Consider the following 25,265-nt stretch of genomic DNA (forward strand, 5'->3'; position numbering starts at 1 on the left):
ACACCATTCACACAAACCCAGCGGTACCAGCAGACCCAGAACACCACTCATGTTCCAATACACCATTCACACAAACCCAGCGGTACCAGCAGACCCAGAACACCACTCATGTTCCAAAACACCATTCACACAAACCCAGCAGTACCACTCAAATACATCTCTACATATAAATACACCAATACCGTCTTAACTTTCACATACTGAGAAAATGTGAGCTAAAGAGTTACATTAACTACATTACACAACACATTCATTACACAGCTGTAGACCTTCTGTAGACAGTCTCTAGACAGTCTGTAGAGATGCCACAACTGATCCAGTCTGACCCAGTAAGGTTTTATTTAGATGTTGTGGTTTCACCTCACAGGCATCAGGCCTGCTGACTGGTTTCTCTAATGTCTTCTGTTTGATGATGATATCAAGCCACACCTGGAGACATAGTACCATAGTACACACTGATACACATGGTACACAGACAACAATACCTTTAACAGTACTACCATAGTACCACAGTACACACTGATTCACATGGTACACAGACAACGGTACCCCTAACAGTACTACCATACTACGATAGTTCACACTGATACACATGGTACACAGACAACAATACCTCTAACAGTACTACCATAGTACCACAGTAAAAACTGATACACATGGTACACAGACAACAGTACCTCTACCAGTACTACCATAGTACCACAGTAAAAACTGATACACATGGTACACAGAAAATAGTACCTCTGACAGTACTACCATAGTACCATAGTAAAAACCGATACACATGGTACACAGACAACGGTACCTCTAACAGTACTAACATAGTAATGCCACAGTACACACTGATACACATGGTACACAGACAACAGTACCTCTAACAGTACTAACCTAGTACCACAGTACATACTGATACACAGACAACAGTACCTCTAACAGTACTAACATAGTAATACCACAGTACATACTGATACACATAGTAACCAGACTACAGTGCCTCTAAGAGTACTAACATAGTAGTACCACAGTACACACTGATACACATGGTACACAGATGACAGTACCTCTAACATACTAACATAGTAGTACCACAGTACACACTTGCAGTACACTATTTAATCTTAAGTACACATTACTCATAGATAACACTTGACACCATCAGTGGTTCTTGAAGGGGGTATTTTGGATTAGTTATTGCTAGATAGAAAGTATTACCAAGTCCTACATGTGTACAGATGTACAGGTTTACTGGTGTACAGGTGTACAGATGAACAGGTGTGCAGGTGTACAGATGTATAGGTATACAGGCGTACTGGTGTACAGGTGTAGAGATGCACTGGTGCACAGGTGTACTGTTGTACAGATGTACAGAAAAACTGGTGTCCAAATTTTCTGGTGTACAGGTATATAGATCTACTGGTGTACATGTGTACCGATGTGCAGGTGAACAGGTGTACAGATGTACTGGGGTACAGATGTACTGGGGTACAGGTGTACAAGTGTTGTGGTGTACAGGGGTACAGATGTACTGATGTACAGACGTACTGGTGTACAGGTGTAAAGGTGCACAGGTGTACAGATGTACTGGTGTGCAGGTGTGTAGATGTACAGGCGTACTGGTGTACAGATGTACTGGTGTACAGGTGTACAGATGTACTGTGTACAGGTGTACTGGTGTACATGTGTACCGTTGTACAGGTGTACTGGTGTACCTGTGTACCATTGTACAGGTGTCCAGGTTAGCAAGAGTCTTGATAAACTTCTGGCTTGTCGCTTTATGGTTCTGGTTCAGTGTAGGTAGCTGAAGGCCGCTAGGCAGCCAGTTTAAAAAATCAAAGCAGCCTAGAGACGTACTTTATCAGCATCCATCTGACACAGTATGACATCACAGTATGACATCACAGGAAACAATGTAAACTGCCTTTTACTGTCCCTATACTACAAACCCCAACTCCAATGAAGTTGGGACGTTGTGTAAAACGTGAATAAAAACAGAATACAATGATTTGCAAATCCTTTTCCACCTATATTCAGTTGAATACACTACAAAGACAAGATATTTAATGTTCAAACTGATAAACTTTGTTTTTTGCAAATATTCACTCATTCTGAATTTGATGCCTGCAACACGTTCCAAAGAAGCTGGGACAGGGGCATGTTCACCGCTGTGTTACACCACCTTTCCTTTTAACAACACTCAACAAGCGTTTGGGAACTGAGGACACTAATTGTTGAAGCTTTGTAGGTGGAATTCTTTCCCATTCTTGCTGATGTACGACTTCAGTTGCTCAACAGTTCGGAGTCTCCGTTGCTGTATTTTGCGATTCATAACGCGCCACACATGTTCAATGGGAGACAGGTCTGGACTGCAGGCAGGCCAGTCCAGTACCCGCACTCTTTTACTACGAAGCCCCGCTGTTGTAACATGTGCAGAATGTGGCTTGGCATTGTCTTGCTGAAATAAGCAGGGATGTCCCTGAAAAAGACGTCGCTTGGATGGCAGCACATGTTGCTCCAAAACCTGTATGTACCTTTCAGCATTAATGGTGCCTTCACAGATGTGCAAGTTACCCATGATGCCATGGGCACTAACACACACCCCATACCATCACAGATGCTGGCTTTTGGACTCTGCGCTGATAACAATCTGGATGGTCCTTTTCCTCTTTAGCCCGGAGAACATTACGTCCATGATTTCCAAAAACAATGTGAAATGTGGACTCGTCAGACCACAGCACACTTGTCCACTTTGCGTCAGTCCATCTCAGATGAGCTCGGGCCAGAGAAGCCGGCGGTGTTTCTGGGTGGGCTTGATATATGGCTTTGGCTTTGCATGGTAGAGTTTTAACTTGCACTTGTAGATGTAGCGATCAACTGTGTTAACTGACGATGGTTTTCCCAAGTGCTCCTGAGCCCACGTGGTAATATCCTTTACACAATGATGTCAGTTTTTAATGCAGTGCCGCCCGAGGGGTCGAAGGTCACAGGCAGTGTTGGTTTTCAGCCTTGCCGCTTACGTGCAGAGATTTCTCCAGATTCTCTGAATCTTGTAATGATATTATGGACTGGAGACCCTAAATTCCTTGCAGTTGTACATTGAGAAACGTTGTTCTTAAACTCTTGCACTATTTGCTCACGCAGTGGTTCACAAAGTGGTGAACCTCGCCCCATCCTTGCTTGTGAATGACTGAGCCTTTCGGGGATGCTCCTTTTATACCCAATCATGGGCCTCACCTGTTTCCAGTTTACCTGTTCACCTGTGGAATGTTCCAAACAGGTGTTTTTTGAGCATTCCTCAACTTTCCCAGTCTGTTGTTGCCCCTGTCCCAGCTTCTTTGGAACGTGTTGCAGGCATCAAATTCAAAATGAGGGAATATTTGCAAAAAACAATAAAGTTTATCAGTTAGAACATTGGATATTTTGTCTTTGTAGTGTATTCAATTGAATATAGGTCGAAAAGGATTTGCAAATCATTGTACTCTGTTTTTATTCACGTTTTACACAACGTCCCAACTTCACTGGAGTTTGGGTTTGTACTTCATTTTGACATACATGTGTTTATAGTGAAGACACTCATGACAGGATGTTTTTGATTTTAAGACTTGTCAGTATAATATTGTTCTGTATTATCAACAGCAGGTGTTTAAAAGTTATTGGCTGCCTTCTTAAGTTGGTGGTAATAATCATTCATGAAAGATATTGATAAGATACTGTTGTTATTAGCATATTAAAGATGTTGATAAGATACTGTTGTTATTAGCATATTAAAGATATTGATAAGATATTCATTGTTTTACAAATTCTCTGACTCATATGATGTGGCTCCTTCCCTTCCTTTTCTCCTCCTGTTCTGCTCCTCCTTCTGCCATCTGAAGGGTCAATCAGGCCAAGTCAATGGCCGCCTCTTGGCCTGTAATACCACCTCCCTGCCACTAGAGGCGGACTCTGGTTCGCCCACAAAGCGAGCGGAGGCCAGCCCGGGTCAGAGGCGGCAGTATAACTCGCCCATCGGGCTGTATTCGGAGGAGAGTCTGAGGGAGGCGGCCATGATGCGAGCTGGCGTGCCGCTGGGGTATGTAGGCGGATCGCGTGGTTTCTGGGGGGAGTCTGTGATGGTGTTAAACAGCCGCCTCTGATCAGTGTGACACCCTTTGTCAATGGATGGAGCCACTCATGAGTCCTAAGACAGAGATCTTCACCTTTGGCTATAAGAGGGAGGGGAATAAAAGGGGTCGTTTCCCTGCACAGTGAAGACGCTGCAAACACGGCGTTGCTCTTAAATCCTCGTTCGTAGCACATTTCCGGGAAGTGTATTTTTTCCAGTGTTTATGTGACAGCGAGAGCAGTGATGCGCTCGTACTCTTTCCTGGCTGTGCGCATCATGAAAAGTGTCCTGCGCTGTTCTCGTCAAACACACCCGGAAGTGAAGCCCGCGCTGGACATGGTGGCAACAGGAAATAAGCAGGTGGGCTCATGCGTCAGAGGCTTCTGTTTGACAGCATTGCGGGTGTACCAAGAGTGCACACAACACAAGCTGGGCCTCAGCAAACACGCAGGTGCAGCCGAGGAGCGCTGGAGCTAGCTGTGCTACTGGCAGCTCGCTGTGCTACAGGGAGCTAGCTGTGTAACTGGCAGCTAGCTGTGCTACTGGGAGCTCGCTGTGCTACTGGCGGCTAGCTGTGCTACTGGCAGCTAGCTGTGCTACTGAGCCCCAGCACTGCTAGCGGGCAGAGGGCTTGTGGAGCACACCTGGGATTTATTGATCCACATCTTGAATGGATGAAAGTAGATTTTCTTTGTCCATTAAAAAAAACTGATATAACTTCTACAAATCTGAGATCAGCAAACACCCCCATTCTCAGATGAATTTTAAGTAAATTCTACTTTTTCAACTGGTGCTGTACAAGTTGGTCAAAAACTCTCTAGATGTCTTGCATTTTTATTGCTTTATAATATGACATTATTATATCTGAACCCACACGACATAAGAATCCATATGACATGTGAGTCCATGATCCTGTGGACCAGCTCCATCAGTCCTCTGCTCTGCAGACACTTCATATCAAGCAGGAGGATGGTGGACTCAGAACGTTCAGGATTGGACTCAGGTCCTGGTTTTGCTCCGGCAGATGTCAGCAGACGGATGCTGAGGTGCGGCGATGACTTCCATGTGATTACACAGAAAAGCCTTGGGAACAGATGTGGTGCTGTGGGCTGTAGATGAAGGCATTATATCAGGATAGATACTGAATACCTTTCCCTCTGTCGGTCAGCCTCAAACCACCGTGCTGTCTTCACTTCCTCTTTCATTTGTTCTTAAAATCATCTATCTATCTATTTATCCGTCCATCTGTCTATCTGCCTGTCTGTCTGTCTGTCTGCCTGTCTATCTATCTATCTATCTGTCCATATGTCTGCCTGTCTATCTATCTATCTGTCCGTCTGTCTGTCTGTCTATCTGCCTGTCTGTCTGTCTATCTGCCTGTCTGTCTGTCTATCTATTTATCTATCTATCTATCTGTCCGTCTGTCTGTCTGTATGTCTGCCTGTCTGTCTGTCTGTCTGTCTGTCTACCTGCCTGTCTGTCTGTCTGTCTGTCTGTCTATCTATCTATCTATCTATCTATCTATCTTATCTATCTATCTATCTATCTATCTATCTATCTATCTATCTATCTATCTATCTATCTATCCGTCCATCTGTCTATCTGCCTGTCTGTCTGTCTGTCTGTCTGTCTGTCTATCTATCTATCTATCTATCTATCTATCTATCTATCTATCTATCTATCTATCTATCTATCTATCTATCTATCTGTCCATATATCTGCCTGTCTATCTGTCTGTCTGTCTGTCTGTCTGTCTATCTGCCTGTCTGTCTGTCTATCTATTTATCTATCTATCTATCTGTCCGTCTGTCTATCTGTATGTCTGCCTGTCTGTCTGTCTGTCTATCTGCCTGTCTGTCTGTCTATCTATATATCTGTCCGTCTGTCTGTCTGTCTGTCTGTCTGTCTGTCTGTCTGTCTGTCTATCTATATATTTGTCTGACTGTCTGTCTGTGTCCGTCAGTCTCTCTGCCTGTCTGTTTCTTTCTTTCTTTCTTTGTCTGTCTGTCTGTCTGTCTGTCTGTCTGTCTGTCTGTCTGTCTGTCTGTCTGTCTGTCTGTCTATCTATCTACATGTCTATCTATCTATCTATCTATCTATCTATCTATCTATCTATCTATCTATCTATCTATCTACATGTCTATCTGTCTATCCATCTATGTATGTCTATCTAGCTGCCTGCCTGTCTGTCTATATCTATCTGCCTGTCTGACTGCCTGTCTATCTATCTATCTATCTATCTATCTATCTATCTATCTATCTATCTATCTATCTATCTATCTGTCTACATGTCTATCTATCTATCTATCTATCTATCTATCTATCTATTGATCTATCTACATGTCTATCTGTCTATCTACATGTCTATCTATCTATCTACATGTCTATCTATTGATCTATCTACATGTCTATCTATCTATCTATCTATCTATCTATCTATCTATCTATCTATCTATCTATCTATATATCTATCGATCTATATGTCTATCTATCTATCTCTATATCTATCTACATGTCTATCTATCTATCTGTCTATCTATCTATCTATCTATCTATCTATCTATCTATCTATCTATCTATCTATCTATCTATCTACATGTCTATCTATCTATCTATCTATCTATCTATCTATCTATCGATCTATCTACATGTCTATCCGTATCTATCTATCTACATGTCTATCTATCGATCTATCTACATGTCTATCTATCTATCTACAAGTCTATCTATCTATCTACATGTCTATCTATTGATCTATCTACATGTCTATCTATCTATCTACAAGTCTATCTATCTATCTATCTATCTATCCCTCTGTATGTCTATCTGTCTATCTGCCTGCCTGCCTGTCTGTCTGTCTGTCTGTCTGTCTGTCTGTCTGTCTGTCTGTCTGTCTGTCTGTCTGTCTGTCTGTCTGTCTATCTATCTATCTATCTATCTATCTATCTATCTATCTATCTATCTATCTATCTATCTATCTATCTATCTATCTATCTATCTGTCCCTCTGTCTGTCTATCTATCTATCTATCTGTCTATCTGCCTGTTTATCTATCTATATATCTATCTATCTGTCTGCCTGTCTGTCTGTCTATCTATCTATGTATGTGTCTATCTAGCTGCCTGTCTATCTATCTATCTATCTATCTATCTATCTATCTATCTATCTATCTATCTATCTATCTATCTATCTATCTATCTATCTGTCCCTCTGTCTGTCTGTCTGTCTATCTATCTATCTATCTATCTATCTATCTATCGATCTATCAACATGTCTGTCTTATCTATCTATCTGTCTTTCTGTATCTATCTATCTATCTATCTATCTATCTATCTATCTATCTATCTGTCTACATGTCTATCTATCTATCTATCTATCTATCTATCTATCTATCTATCTATCTATCTATCTATCTATCTATCTGTCCCTCTGTCTGTCTGTCTGTCTATCTATCTATCTATCTATCTATCGATCTATCAACATGTCTGTCTTATCTATCTATCTGTCTTTCTGTATCTATCTATCTATCTATCTATCTATCTATCTATCTATCTATCTATCTATCTATCTATCTATCTATATCTACATGTCTATCTATCTATCTATCTATCTATCTATCTATCTATCTATCTGTCTTATCTATCTGTCTATCTGTATATATCTATCTATCTATCTATCTATCTATCTATATCTACATGTCTATCTATCTATCTGTCTATCTATCTATATCTACATGTCTATCTATCTGTCTATCTATCTGTCTATCTATCTATCTATCTATCTATCTATCTATCTATCTATCTATCTATCTATCTATCTATCTATCTGTCCCTCTGTCTGTCTGTCTGTCTATCTATCTATCTATCTATCTATCGATCTATCAACATGTCTGTCTTATCTATCTATCTGTCTTTCTGTATCTATCTATCTATCTATCTATCTATCTATCTATCTATCTATATCTACATGTCTATCTATCTATCTATCTATCTATCTATCTATCTATCTATCTATCTATCTATCTATCTATCTGTCTTATCTATCTGTCTATCTGTATATATCTATCTATCTATCTATCTATCTATATCTACATGTCTATCTATCTATCTGTCTATCTATCTATATCTACATGTCTATCTATCTATCTGTCTATCTATCTATATCTACATGTCTATCTATCTGTCTATCTATCTATCTATCTATCTATCTATCTATCTATCTATCTATCTATCTATCTATCTATCTATGTATGTGTCTATCTAGCTGCCTGCCTGTCTATCTATCTGCCTGTCTGACTGCCTGTCTATCTATCTATCTAACTACATGTCTATCTGTCTATCTATCTATCTATCTATCGATCTATCTATCTATCTATCTATCTATCTATCTATCTATCTATCTATCTATCTATCTATCGATCTATCTACATGTCTATCTGTCTATCGATCTATCTATATGTCTATCTGTCTATCTATCTACATGTCTATCTGTCTATCGATCTAGCTACATGTCTATCTATCTATCTACATGTCTATCTGTCTATCGATCTATCTACATGTCTCTCTGTCTATCTATCTATCTACATGTCTATCTATCTATCTATCTATCTATCTATCTATCTATCTATCTATCTATCTATCTATCTATCTATCTATCTATCTATCTATCTATCTACATGTCTATCTATCTTATCTATCGATCTATCTACATGTCTCTCTGTCTATCTTATCTATCTATCTATCTATCTATCTACATGTCTATCTATCTATCTTATCTATCGATCTATCTACATGTCTCTCTGTCTATCTATCTATCTACATGTCTATCTATCTATCTTATCTATCGATCTATCTACATGTCTCTCTGTCTATCAATCTATCTACATGTCTATCTATCTATCTATCTATCTATCTATCTATCTATCTATCTATCTATCTATCTATCTATCTACATGTCTATCGATCTATCTACATGTCTCTCTGTCTGTCTATCTATCTATCTATCTATCTATCTATCTATCTATCTATCTATCTATCTATCTATCTATCTATCTATCTATCTACATGTCTATCTATCTATCTTATCTATCGATCTATCTACACTACCGTTCAAAAGTTTGGGGTCACATTGAAATGTCCATATTTTTGAAGGAAAAGCACTGTACTTTTCAATGAAGATAACTTTAAACTAGTCTTAACTTTAAAGAAATACACTCTATACATTGCTAATGTGGTAAATGACTATTCTAGCTGCAAATGTCTGGTTTTTGGTGCAATATCTACATAGGTGTATAGAGGCCCATTTCAAGCAACTATCACTCCAGTGTTCTAATGGTACAATGTGTTTGCTCATTGGCTCAGAAGGCTAATTGATGATTAGAAAACCCTTGTGCAATCATGTTCACACATCTGAAAACAGTTTAGCTCGGTACAGAAGCTACAAAACTGACCTTCCTTTGAGCAGATTGAGTTTCTGGAGCATCACATTTGTGGGGTCAATTAAACGCTCAAAATGGCCAGAAAAAGAGAACTTTCATCTGAAACTCGACAGTCTATTCTTGCTCTTAGAAATGAAGGCTATTCCATGCGAGAAATTGCTAAGAAATTGAAGATTTCCTACACCGGTGTGTACTACTCCCTTCAGAGGACAGCACAAACAGGCTCTAACCAGAGTAGAAAAAGAAGTGGGAGGCCGCGTTGCACAACTGAGCAAGAAGATAAGTACATTAGAGTCTCTAGTTTGAGAAACAGACGCCTCACAGGTCCCCAACTGGCATCTTCATTAAATAGTACCCGCAAAACACCAGTGTCAACATCTACAGTGAAGAGGCGGCTGCGGGATTCTGGGCTTCAGGGCAGAGTGGCAAAGAAAAAGCCATATCTGAGACTGACCAATAAAAGAAAAAGATTAAGATGGGCAAAAGAACACAGACATTGGACAGAGGAAGACTGGAAAAAAGTGTTGTGGACGGATGAATCCAAGTTTGAGGTGTTTGGATCACAAAGAAGAACGTTTGTGAGACGCAGAACAAATGAAAAGATGCTGGAAGAATGCCTGACGCCATCTGTTAAGCATGGTGGAGGTAATGTGATGGTCTGGGGTTGCTTTGGTGCTGGTAAGGTGGGAGATTTGTACAGGGTAAAAGGGATTCTGAATAAGGAAGGCTATTACTCCATTTTGCAACGCCATGCCATACCCAGTGGACAGCGCTTGATTGGAGCCAATTTCATCCTACAACAGGACAATGACCCTAAACACACCTCCAAATTGTGCATGAACTATTTAGAGCAGAAGCAGGCAGCTGGTATTCTATCGGTAATGGAGTGGCCAGCGCAGTCACCAGATCTGAACCCCATTGAGCTGTTGTGGGAGCAGCTTGACCGTATGGTACGCAAGAAGTGCCCATCCAACCAATCCAACTTGTGGGAGCTGCTTCTGGAAGCGTGGGGTGCAATTTCTCCAGATTACCTCAACAAATTAACAGCTAGAATGCCAAAGGTCTGCAATGCTGTAATTGCTGCAAATGGAGGATTCTTTGACGAAAGCAAAGTTTGATGTAAAAAAAATCTTATTTCAAATACAAATCATTATTTCTAACCTTGTCAATGTCTTGACTCTATTTTCTATTCATTTCACAACATATGGTGGTGAATAAGTGTGACTTTTCATGGAAAACACAAAATTGTTTGGGTGACCCCAAACTTTTGAACGGTAGTGTACGTCTCTGTCTATCTATGTATGTGTCTATCTAGCTGCCTGCCTGCCTGTCTGACTGCCTGTCTATCTATCTATCTATCTATCTATCTATCTATCTATCTATCTATCTATCTATCTATCTATCTATCTACATTTCTATCTGTATCTATCTATCTACATGTCTATCTATCTATCTATCTATCTATCTATCTATCTATCTATCTATCTGCCTTCCTGTCTATCTATCGATCTGCACATGTGTCTGTGTGTTTCTTTGTGTGTGTGCGTGTGTGGTAAATGTATCAGATGTGTGTGTTACTATAGAGGGTGAGTGGTTGTTGTCGTGACACACAGCAGCAGAACAGCTGCATGTTGAAGCCAGTGGCTGTGTGACAGTCAGGGCTCATCATAAGCACCAGTCACGTTCAACACTTTCACTTACACTGTTCACTTAATTCATAGACATTACTTTACTTACACTACTTCACTTACTTCATTTACACTAATTTACGTACACTACTTCACTTACTTCATTTACACTACTTTACTTACACTGTTCACTTACCTCATTTACACTACTTCACTTACACTACTTTACTTACACTACTTCACTTACACTACTTACCTTATTTTCACTACTTCACTTACACTACTGCACTTACACCACTTACCTCATTTACACTACTTCACTTACACTACTTCACTTACTTAATTTATACTACTTCACTTACACTACTTCACTTACACTACTTCACTTACTTCATTTACACTACTTTACTTACACTGCTTCACTTACACTACTTCACTTACCTCATTTACACTACTTCACTTACACAACTTCACTTACACTACTTCATTTACACTACTTCACTTACACTACTTCACTTACTTAATTTACACTACTTCACTTACACTACCTCATTTGAACTACTTCACTTACACTGCTTCACTTACTTAATTTACACTACTTCACTTACACTACTGCACTTACACCACTTACCTCATTTACACTACTTCACTTACTTAATTTACACTACTTCACTTATACTGCTTTACTTACTTCATTTACACTACTTTACTTACACTGCTTCACTTACACTACTTCACTTACACTACTTCATTTACACTGCTTCACTTACACTGCTTCACTTACACTACTTCATTTATGCTACTTCACTTACACTGCTTCACTTACTTCATTTACACTACTTCACTTACACTACTTCATTTACACTGCTTCACTTACACTGCTTCACTTACACTTCATCACTTACGTCATTTACACTACTTCATTTACACTACTTCACTTACACTTCTTCACTTACGTCATTTACACTACTTCATTTACGTCATTTCACTTACACAACTTCATTTACACTACTTCACTTGCGTCATTTACACTACTTCATTTATGCTACTTCACTTACTTCATTTACGCTACTTCACTTACACTACTAGACTTACACTACTTCACTTAACTCATTTACACTACTTCACTTACACTACTTCACTTACTTCATTTACACTACTTTACTTACACTGCTTCACTTACACTACTTCACTTACCTCATTTACACTACTTTACTTACACTGCTTCACTTACACTACTTCACTTACCTCATTTACACTACTTCACTTACACAACTTCACTTACACTACTTCATTTACACTGCTTCACTTACACTACTTCATTTATGCTACTTCACTTACACTACTTCACTTACACTACTTCACTTACACTACTTCATTTATGCTACTTCACTTACACTTCTTCACTTACTCTTCTTCACTTATGTCATTTACACTACTTCACTTACACTGCTTCACTTACACTACTTCATTTACACTACTTCACTTCATTTACACTATTTCATTTACGCTACTTCACTTACACTACTTCACTTACACTGCTTCACTTACACTGCTTCACTTACACTACACTTACACTGCTTCACTTACACTACTTCATTTATGCTACTTCACTTACACTACTTCACTTACACTTCTTCACTTACTCTTCTTCACTTACGTCATTTACACTACCTCACTTACACTGCTTCACTTACACTACTTCACTTCATTTACACTATTTCATTTACGCTACTTCACTTACACTACTTCATTTACACTACTTCACTTACACTACTTCACTTACACTGCTTCACTTACGCTGCTTCACTTACACTACTTCACTTACACTGCTTCACTTACACTTCTTCACTTACACTTCTTCACTTACACTGCTTCACTTACACTTCTTCACTTACACTACTTCATTTACACTGCTTCACTTACACTTCTTCACTTACGTCATTTACACTACTTCATTTCAGCTACTTCACTTACACTACTTCATTTACACTACTTCACTTACACTACTTCACTTACACTGCTTCACTTACACTGCTTCACTTACACTACTTCACTTACACTGCTTCACTTACACTTCTTCACTTACACTTCTTCACTTACACTGCTTCACTTACACTTCTTCACTTACACTACTTCACTTACTTAATTTACACTACTTCACTTACACTACCTCATTTACACTACTTCACTTACTTAATTTACACTACTTCACTTACACTACCTCATTTACACTACTTCACTTACTTAATTTACACTACTTCACTTACACTACCTCATTTACACTACTTCACTTACACTGCTTCACTTACTTAATTTACACTACTTCACTTACACTACTGCACTTACACCACTTACCTCATTTACACTACTTCACTTACTTAATTTACACTACTTCACTTATACTGCTTTACTTACTTCATTTACACTACTTTACTTACACTGCTTCACTTACACTACTTCACTTACCTCATTTACACTACTTCACTTACACTACTTCATTTACACTGCTTCACTTACACTGCTTCACTTACACTACTTCATTTATGCTTCTTCACTTACACTGCTTCACTTACTTCATTTACACTACTTCACTTACACTACTTCATTTACACTGCTTCACTTACACTGCTTCACTTACACTTCATCACTTACGTCATTTACACTACTTCATTTACACTACTTCACTTACACTTCTTCACTTACGTCATTTACACTACTTCATTTACGTCATTTCACTTACACAACTTCATTTACACTACTTCACTTGCGTCATTTACACTACTTCATTTATGCTACTTCACTTACTTCATTTACGCTACTTCACTTACACTACTAGACTTACACTACTTCACTTAACTCATTTACACTACTTCACTTACACTACTTTACTTACACTACTTCACTTACTTCATTTACACTACTTTACTTACACTGCTTCACTTACACTACTTCACTTACCTCATTTACACTACTTCACTTACACTGCTTCACTTACACTACTTCATTTACACTGCTTCACTTACACTACTTCATTTATGCTACTTCACTTACACTACTTCACTTACACTACTTCACTTACACTACTTCACTTACACTTCTTCACTTACTCTTCTTCACTTATGTCATTTACACTACTTCACTTACACTGCTTCACTTACACTACTTCACTTACACTGCTTCACTTACACTGCTTCACTTACACTGCTTCACTTACACTACTTCATTTATGCTACTTCACTTACACTACTTCACTTACACTTCTTCACTTACTCTTCTTCACTTACGTCATTTACACTGCTTCACTTACACTGCTTCACTTACACTACTTCACTTCATTTACACTATTTCATTTACGCTACTTCACTTACACTACTTCATTTACACTACTTCACTTACACTACTTCACTTACACTGCTTCACTTACACTTCTTCACTTAGACTTCTTCACTTACACTGCTTCACTTACACTTCTTCACTTTCACTACTTCATTTACACTGCTTCACTTACACTTCTTCACTTACGTCATTTACACTACTTCATTTACGCTACTTCACTTACACTACTTTATTTACACTACTTCATTTACACTACTTCACTTACACGACTTCATTTACACTACTTAATATACGCTACTTCACTTTCTCCATTTACACTACTTCACTTACACTACTTCATTTACACTTCTTCACTTACACTTCTTCACTTACGTCATTTACACTACTTCATTTACACTACTTCACTTACACTACTTCATTTACACTTCTTTACTTACACTGCTTCACTTACTTCACTTACACTACTTCATTTACACTGCTTCACTTACACTTCTTCAATGACACTTCTTCACTTACGTCATTTACACTACTTCATTTACGTTATTTCACTTACATGACTTCATTTACACTACTTCACTTGCGTCATTTACACTACTTCATTTACGCTTCTTCACTTACACTACTTTATTTACACTACTTCACTTACACGACTTCACCTACACTACTTCACTTACTTCATTTACACTACTTAATATACGCTACTTCACTTACACTACTTCACTTAAACTTCTTCACTTACGTCATTTACACGACTTCATTCACTACTTCATTTATACTGCTTCACTTACACTACTTCACTTACACTACTTCACTTATACTGCTTCACTTACTTCATTTACATTACTTCACTTACACTGCTTCACTTACACTACACTTAATTCACTTACACGGCTTCACTTACACTACACTTACTTCACTTACACGGCTTCACTTACTTCATTTACACTACTTCACTTACACTGCTTCACTTACGCTACACTTACTTCACTTACACTGCTTCGCTTACACTACACTTACTTCATTTACACTTCTTCACTTACACTGCTTCACTTCATTTACACTTCTTCACTTACACTGCTTCACTTACACTACCTCATTTACACTGCTTCGCTTACACTACTTCATTTACACTGCTTCACTTACACTGCTTCACTTCATTTACACATCTTCACTTACACTACTTCACTTACACTGCTTCACTTCATTTATACTACTTCATTTACACTGCTTCACTTACACTACCTCATTTACACTACTTCACTTACACTACTTCATTTACACTACTTCACTTACACTACTTCACTTATACCGCTTCACTTACTTCATTTACATTACTTCACTTACACTACACGTACTTCACTTACACTGCTTCACTTACACTACACTTACTTCACTTACACGGCTTCACTTACTTCATTTACACTACTTCACTTACACTGCTTCACTTACGCTACACTTGCTTCACTTACACTGCTTCGCTTACACTACACTTACTTCACTTACACTGCTTCACTTACACTACACTTCACTTACACTGCTTCACTTACACTACACTTACTTCACTTACACTACTTCACTTGCACTGCTTCGCTTACACTACACTTACTTCATTTACACTTCTTCACTTACACTACTTCACTTACACTGCTTCGCTTACACTGCTTCGCTTACACTACTTCATTTACACTGCTTCACTTACACTGCTTCACTTACACTACTTCACTTCATTTACACTGCTTCACTTACACTACTTCACTTACACTCTTCACTTATACTACTTCACTTACAGTGCTTCACTTACACTGCTTCACTTCATTTACACTACTTCACTTTCACTACTTCACTTACACTGCTTAACTTACACTACTTTATTTACACTGCTGCACGTGCACTACTTCACTTACACTGCTTCACTTACACTTCTTCACTTACGTCATTTACACTACTTCATTTACGTTATTTCACTTACATGACTTCATTTACACTACTTCACTTATGTCATTTACACTACTTCACTTACTTCATTTACACTACTTCATTTACACTACTTTATTTACACTACTTCATTTACACTACTTCACTTACACGACTTCATTTACACTACTTCACCTACACTACTTCACTTACTTCATTTACACTACTTAATATACGCTACTTCACTTACACTACTTCACTTACACTTCTTCACTTACACTTCTTCACTTACGTCATTTACACTACTTCATTTACACGATTTCATTCACACTACTTCATTTATACTGCTTCACTTACACTACTTCACTTACACTGCTTCACTTACACTTCTTCACTTAGACTTCTTCACTTTCACTACTTCACTTACACTTCTTCACTTTCACTACTTCATTTACACTGCTTCACTTACACTTCTTCACTTACGTCATTTACACTACTTCATTTACTCTACTTCACTTACACTACTTTATTTACAGTACTTCATTTACACGACTTCATTTACACTACTTAATATACGCTACTTCACTTTCTTCATTTACACTACTTCACTTACACTACTTCATTTACACTTCTTCACTTACACTTCTTCACTTACGTCATTTACACTACTTCACTTACACTACTTCATTTACACTTCTTCACTTACACTGCTTCACTTACTTCATTTACACTACTTCACTTACACTACTTCATTTACACTGCTTCACTTACACTTCTTCAATGACACTTCTTCACTTACGTCATTTACACTACTTCATTTACGTTATTTCACTTACATGACTTCATTTACACTACTTCACTTGCGTCATTTACACTACTTCATTTACGCTACTTCACTTACACTACTTTATTTACACTACTTCACTTACACGACTTCACCTACACTACTTCACTTACTTCATTTACACTACTTAATATACGCTACTTCACTTACACTACTTCACTTAAACTTCTTCACTTACGTCATTTACACGACTTCATTCACTACTTCATTTATACTGCTTCACTTACACTACTTCACTTACACTACTTCACTTATACTGCTTCACTTACTTCATTTACATTACTTCACTTACACTGCTTCACTTACACTACACTTAATTCACTTACACTGCTTCACTTACACTACACTTACTTCACTTACACGGCTTCACTTACTTCATTTACACTACTTCACTTACACTGCTTCACTTACGCTACACTTACTTCACTTACACTGCTTCGCTTACACTACACTTACTTCATTTACACTTCTTCACTTACACTGCTTCACTTCATTTACACTTCACTTACACTACTTCATTTACACTGCTTCACTTACACTGCTTCACTTCATTTACACATCTTCACTTACACTACTTCACTTACACTGCTTCACTTCATTTATACTACTTCATTTACACTGCTTCACTTACACTACCTCATTTACACTACTTCACTTACACTACTTCATTTACACTACTTCACTTACACTACTTCACTTATACCGCTTCACTTACTTCATTTACATTACTTCACTTACACTACACTTACTTCACTTACACTGCTTCACTTACACTACACTTACTTCACTTACACTGCTTCACTTACACTACACTTACTTCACTTACACGGCTTCACTTACTTCATTTACACTACTTCACTTACACTGCTTCACTTACGCTACACTTGCTTCACTTACACTGCTTCACTTACACTACACTTACTTCACTTACACTGCTTCACTTACACTACACTTCACTTACACTGCTTCACTTACACTACACTTACTTCACTTACACTACTTCACTTGCACTGCTTCGCTTACACTACACTTACTTCATTTACACTTCTTCACTTACACTACTTCACTTACACTGCTTCGCTTACACTGCTTCGCTTACACTACTTCACTTACACTGCTTCACTTACACTGCTTCACTTACACTACTTCACTTCATTTACACTGCTTCACTTACACTACTTCACTTACACTCTTCACTTATACTACTTCACTTACAGTGCTTCACTTACACTGCTTCACTTCATTTACACTACTTCACTTTCACTACTTCACTTACACTGCTTAACTTACACTACTTTATTTACACTACTGCACGTGCACTACTTCACTTACACTGCTTCACTTACACTTCTTCACTTACGTCATTTACACTACTTCATTTACGTTATTTCACTTACATGACTTCATTTACACTACTTCACTTATGTCATTTACACTACTTCACTTACTTCATTTACACTACTTCATTTACACTACTTTATTTACACTACTTCATTTACACTACTTCACTTACACGACTTCATTTACACTACTTCACCTACACTACTTCACTTACTTCATTTACACTACTTAATATACGCTACTTCACTTACACTACTTCACTTACACTTCTTCACTTACACTTCTTCACTTACGTCATTTACACTACTTCATTTACACGATTTCATTCACACTACTTCATTTATACTGCTTCACTTACACTACTTCACTTACACTACTTCACTTACACTGCTTCACTTACACTACTTCATTTACACTTCTTCACTTACACTACTTCGCTTACACTGCTTCACTTACTTCATTTACACTCCTTCACTTACACTGCTTCACTTACTTCATTTACACTACTTCACTTATACTGCTTCACTTACTTCATTTACATTGCTTCACTTACACTACACTTACTTCACTTACACTTCTTCACTTACACTGCTTCACTTACACTACTTCACTTACACTGCTTCCCTTCATTTACACTTCTTCACTTACACTACTTCACTTACACTGCTTCACTTCATTTACACTGCTTCACTTACACTACCTCATTTACACTACTTCACTTACACTACCTCATTTACACTACTTCACTTACACTACTTCATTTATACTGCTTCACTTACTTCATTTACATTACTTCACTTACACTGCTTCACTTACACTACACTTACTTCCCTTACACGGCTTCACTTACTTCATTTACACTACTTCACTTACACTGCTTCACTTACGCTACACTTACTTCACTTACACTGCTTCGCTTACACTACACTTACTTCATTTACACTTCTTCACTTACACTGCTGCACTTACAGTACTTCACTTACACTGCTTCGCTTACACTACTTCATTTACACTACTTAACTTACACTGCTTCACTTCATTTACACTACTTCATTTACACTTCTTCACTTACACTACTTCGCTTACACTGCTTCACTTACTTCATTTACACTACTTCACTTACACTGCTTCACTTCATTTACACTACTTCATTTACACTGCTTCACTTACACTACCTCATTTACACTACTTCACTTACACTACCTCATTTACACTACTTCACTTACACTGCTTCATTTATACTGCTTCACTCACTTCATTTACATTACTTCACTTACACTGCTTCACTTACACTACACTTACTTCACTTACACTACTTCACTTACACTGCTTTGCTTACACTACTTCACTTACACTGCTTCACTTACACTACTTCACTTACACTACTTCACTTACACTGCTTCACTTACACTGCTTCACTTACACTACTTCACTTACACTGCTTCCCTTCATTTACACTTCTTCACTTACACTACTTCACTTACACTGCTTCACTTCATTTACACTACTTCATTTACACTGCTTCACTTACACTACCTCATTTACACTACTTCACTTACACTACCTCATTTACACTACTTCACTTACACTGCTTCATTTATACTGCTTCACTCACTTCATTTACATTACTTCACTTACACTGCTTCACTTACACTACCTCATTTACACTACTTCACTTACACTACCTCATTTACACTACTTCACTTACACTGCTGCACTTACAGTACTTCACTTACACTGCTTCGCTTACACTACTTCATTTACACTACTTAACTTACACTGCTTCACTTCATTTACACTACTTCATTTACACTTCTTCACTTACACTACTTCGCTTACACTGCTTCACTTACTTCATTTACACTACTTCACTTACACTGCTTCACTTCATTTACACTACTTCATTTACACTGCTTCACTTACACTACCTCATTTACACTACTTCACTTACACTACCTCATTTACACTACTTCACTTACACTGCTTCATTTATACTGCTTCACTCACTTCATTTACATTACTTCACTTACACTGCTTCACTTACACTACACTTACTTCACTTACACTTCTTCACTTACACTACTTCACTTACACTGCTTTGCTTACACTACTTCACTTACACTGCTTCACTTACACTACTTCACTTACACTACTTCACTTACACTGCTTCACTTACACTGCTTCACTTACACTACTTCACTTACACTGCTTCCCTTCATTTACACTTCTTCACTTACACTACTTCACTTACACTGCTTCACTTCATTTACACTACTTCATTTACACTGCTTCACTTACACTACCTCATTTACACTACTTCACTTACACTACCTCATTTACACTACTTCACTTACACTGCTTCATTTATACTGCTTCACTCACTTCATTTACATTACTTCACTTACACTGCTTCACTTACACTACCTCATTTACACTACTTCACTTACACTACCTCATTTACACTACTTCACTTACACTACTTCATTTATACTGCTTCACTCACTTCATTTACATTACTTCACTTACACTGCTTCACTTACACTACACTTACTTCCCTTACACGGCTTCACTTACTTCATTTACACTACTTCACTTACACTGCTTCACTTACGCTACACTTACTTCACTTACACTGCTTCGCTTACACTACACTTACTTCATTTACACTTCTTCACTTACACTGCTGCACTTACAGTACTTCACTTACACTGCTTCGCTTACACTACTTCATTTACACTGCTTCACTTACACTGCTTCACTTCATTTACACTACTTCATTTACACTTCTTCACTTACACTACTTCACTTACACTGCTTCGCTTACACTACTTCATTTACACTACTTCACTTACACTGCTTCACTTCATTTACACTTCTTCACTTACACTACTTCACTTACACTGCTTCGCTTACACTGCTTCACTTACACTGCTTCACTTCACTTACACTGCTTCACTTACACTACTTCACTTACACTGCTTCGCTTACACTGCTTCACTTACACTGCTTCACTTCATTTACACTACTTCACTTACACTACTTCACTTACACTGCTTCACCTACACTGCTTCACTTACACTGCTTCACTTCACTTACACTGCTTCACTTACACTGCTTCACTTCACTTACACTACTTCACTTACACTGCTTCGCTTACACTACTTCACTTACACTACTTCACTTACACTACTTCACTTCATTTACACTACTTCACTTACACTACTTCACTTGCACTGCTTCGCTTACACTACTTCACTTACATTGCTTTGCTTACACTACTTCACTTACACTGCTTCACCTACACTGCTTCGCTTACACTACTTTATATACACTGCTTCACTTACACTGCTTCACTTACACTGCTTCACTTCACTTACACTACTTCACTTACACTGCTTCGCTTACACTACTTCATTTACACTGTTTCACTTACACTACTTCACTTACACTACTTCACTTCATTTACACTGCTTCACTTATACTGCTTCACTTACACTGCTTCACTTCATTTACACTACTTCACTTTCACTACTTCACTTACACTGCTTAACTTACACTACTTTATTTACACTGCTGCACGTGCACTACTTCACTTACACTACTTTATTTACACTACTCCACTTACACTACTTCATTTACACTGTTTCACTTACACTACTTCACTTCACTAGATCAGAATATTCGAGTCCAGCTGCCATTTTGCCAAGGTCATCCTCATCTAAATGAAACGATGGATCAGTCTGGTGGACATAAAGTGCAGGGACTGTGTGTGTGCGCGTGTGTATGTGTGAAATAAACTGCAGGGACTGTGTGTGTGTGTGTTTTTGTGTGTGAAAGAGGGTTTTATCATCAACGCTAGGATTCAAAACCCAGTAAAATCTTGATTTTATTGTGAAACGGTATTATTACTTTTACATCAGCACACGACATGATTTTATTGTGAAACAGTATTGTTGCTTTTACATCCGCACACGACATGATTTTATTGTGAAACGGTATTATTACTTTTACATCAGCACACGACATGATTTTATTGTGGAACAGTATTGTTGCTTTTATATCAGCACACGACATGATTTTATTGTGGAACAGTATTGTTGCTTTTATATCAGCACATTACATGGTTTTATTGTGGAACAGTATTGTTGCTTTTATATCAGCACATGACATGATTTTATTGTGGAACAGTATTGTTGCTTTTATATCAGCACATGACATGATTTTATTGTGAAACAGTGTTGTTACTTTTATATCAGCACATGTCCTGGTGGCGTTCCAGAGAGCTAACATTCACAGAGCAGATTAGCTGTTCTGCAGCCCCCCCCCCCCCCCACAGGATTACTTTACATTTACACACACAGACACACACAGAGTCCCAGCAGCCATGTGTGTCTTTGTTCTGAGCTGGTTCATCAGCACTGCAGTTGAACATCAGTTAAACCAGCATGAGCTCATTCACATCAGAGTCAACAGAATTTCATCAGAATCACAAAACTGCCCACAGAACCACAACAATCATGAAACCATATCATGACAGAAGAGCTGCACTGAGGCATTATGGGAGCAGGGGACATTCTTCCACCTTGACTTTTGCCCTCTCATCTTTTCTCCTTTGTGTTTCTCTTTGATAAACACATCACACTTCCTGTCCTGCCTGCCACGCCAAGCATAAGGTCAGAGTTCACTGATATTAATGACTGTCCTTCCTTTCTTCCCCTTGCTTGGCCTCTCCCTCTACCCTTTCCCTCTTTTCTCTCTCTCGCTCTCTCTATCTGTCTCTCCCTATTTGTCTGTCTCTCTCTCTGTCTATCTGTCCCTCTCTTTGCCTATGTGTCTCGCTCCCTGTGTGTCTCTCTCTATATATATATATCTGTCTATCTCTCTCCGTCTGTCTATCTCCCTCTGTGTGTGTGTGTCTCTCTCTCTGTCTCTCTCTCGGTCTGTCTCTGCTCTTGCTGGACCAGATGATCTCCACCACTCCTGCGAAGTTAGTATCCTGCCGTCTGAACGAGTGTTGGCTTGTTGTGTGCAGAGGCATGAGGCCCATTCAGGCCCAACTACTGTGAAGCTTGTGTGTGTGCAGATGTAAAGGCCAGGGGTGGAAGGATGAGAAGGGTTTCGTAGGTGGCAGTGTGGTGTTGTTGGAGGAGGGCGTGTCTGTATGAAGCATGAATGATCCAGAAGAGGTGGAGGAGGGTGTGTCTGTATGAAGCATGAACTGAACCGGAAGAGGTGGAGGAGGGCGTCTGTATGAAGCATGAACTGAACCAGAAGAGGTGGAGGAGGGCGTCTGTATGAAGCATGAACTGAACCAGAAGAGGTGGAGGAGGGCGTCTGTATGAAGCATGAACTGAACCAGAAGAGGTGCAGGAGGGCGTGGCTGTATAAAGCATGAACTGAACCAGAAGAGGTGCAGGAGGGCGTGGCTGTATGAAGCATGAACTGAACCAGAAGAGGTGGAGGAGGGCGTCGCTGTATGAAGCATGAGCTGAACCAGAAGAGGTGGAGGAAGGCGTGGCTGCATGCAGCATGAGCTGAACCAGAAGAGGTGGAGGAGGGCGTGGCTGCATGAAGCATGAACTGAACCAGAAGAGGTGGAGGAGGGCGTGGCTGCATGAAGCATGAACTGAACCAGAAGAGGTGGAGGAGGGCGTGGCTGGATGAAGCATGAACTGAAGCAGGAGTGAAGACGTGTGTCACATAATCAGGTTTAGGTGGAGGCTGAAGATGAACATGTGAAGAATTTAAGCCAATCTGTGTTGAATCATTTATAGCCTTCTTGAAACTTTGTAGCGTTTGTTTTGCTCCTCTATCTGTGTTGGACAGGTGGAGTTTTCCCTTGTGGGACAACTCAGTCAGTGTTTTGATAATCCAAAACGAAGTGAAAGTTGATATCTGTCTGATATCACTGTCTCCAGACGGCGACTCTGACTCCCTCAGAATCCAGTCTGGTCTTCAAAGAGAACATATGAAGTTCAGCTCTGCCTGTCTGACAGCAACGTGTCTCATTACCAGCTGTCTGACAGGAGCGTACACTGGCTGACCGCTCAGTTTAACCTTAACCTCACCTCACCTCACCTCACCTCACGTCACGTCACTTCATGTCACTTCGCTTCACTTCAGTTCACTTTGCTTCAGTTCACGTCACTTCACTTTGCTTCAGTTCACTTCACGTCACTTCAGTTCAGCTCACTTCGCTTCAGTTCACTTCAAGTCACTTCAGTTCACTTCATTTCACTTCGCTTCAGTTCACTTCGCTTCAGTTCAGCTGAGAGAAGAGGGACTTGGCTTAGAGAACGTTTGGAGGTTTGCTGTGAATCATGTGAAAAATGGCACGTTTGCTGTGAGCATGAACAGCCCCATCATACCACCTGTCCTCCATATTCACCTCCTTTCACCCCCTGCTCCTTCTTCCTCTCTCATCCATCTCTCCTTGTTGCACTCCTCTCTCTCTGTCTCGCTTTCTCTCTCTCGCCCGCTCACCACCTACTGACCCCCAGCACTGAGTTCACCTCCAGTTTTAACCCCGGTGCTCTGAAAGATTCGGCTCTCTCCACCCACAAACCCATTGAGGTGAAGGCTCCTGGAGGAAAGGCCACCATCATCCACGCACAGTACAACACTCCCATTAGCATGTACTCCCAGGGCGCCATCATGGAC

General features: G+C 39.0%; 1 protein-coding gene across 1 annotated transcript in view; it reads left to right on the top strand.

The window, feature by feature from the left end:
- The window catches only part of LOC130122911 (LIM domain-binding protein 3-like), a 225,012-nt gene that overhangs the window by 131,782 nt on the left and 67,965 nt on the right, over positions 1–25,265 (top strand). The window contains exon 4 of the mRNA XM_056291978.1: positions 3,873–4,069. Within this exon, the coding sequence (XP_056147953.1) occupies positions 3,873–4,069 (197 nt within the window). The remainder of the gene's footprint in view (positions 1–3,872; positions 4,070–25,265) is intronic.

Source organism: Lampris incognitus, chromosome 13 (genome assembly GCF_029633865.1).
Source record: "Lampris incognitus isolate fLamInc1 chromosome 13, fLamInc1.hap2, whole genome shotgun sequence".
NCBI classification, from domain to species: Eukaryota; Metazoa; Chordata; class Actinopteri; order Lampriformes; family Lampridae; genus Lampris; species Lampris incognitus.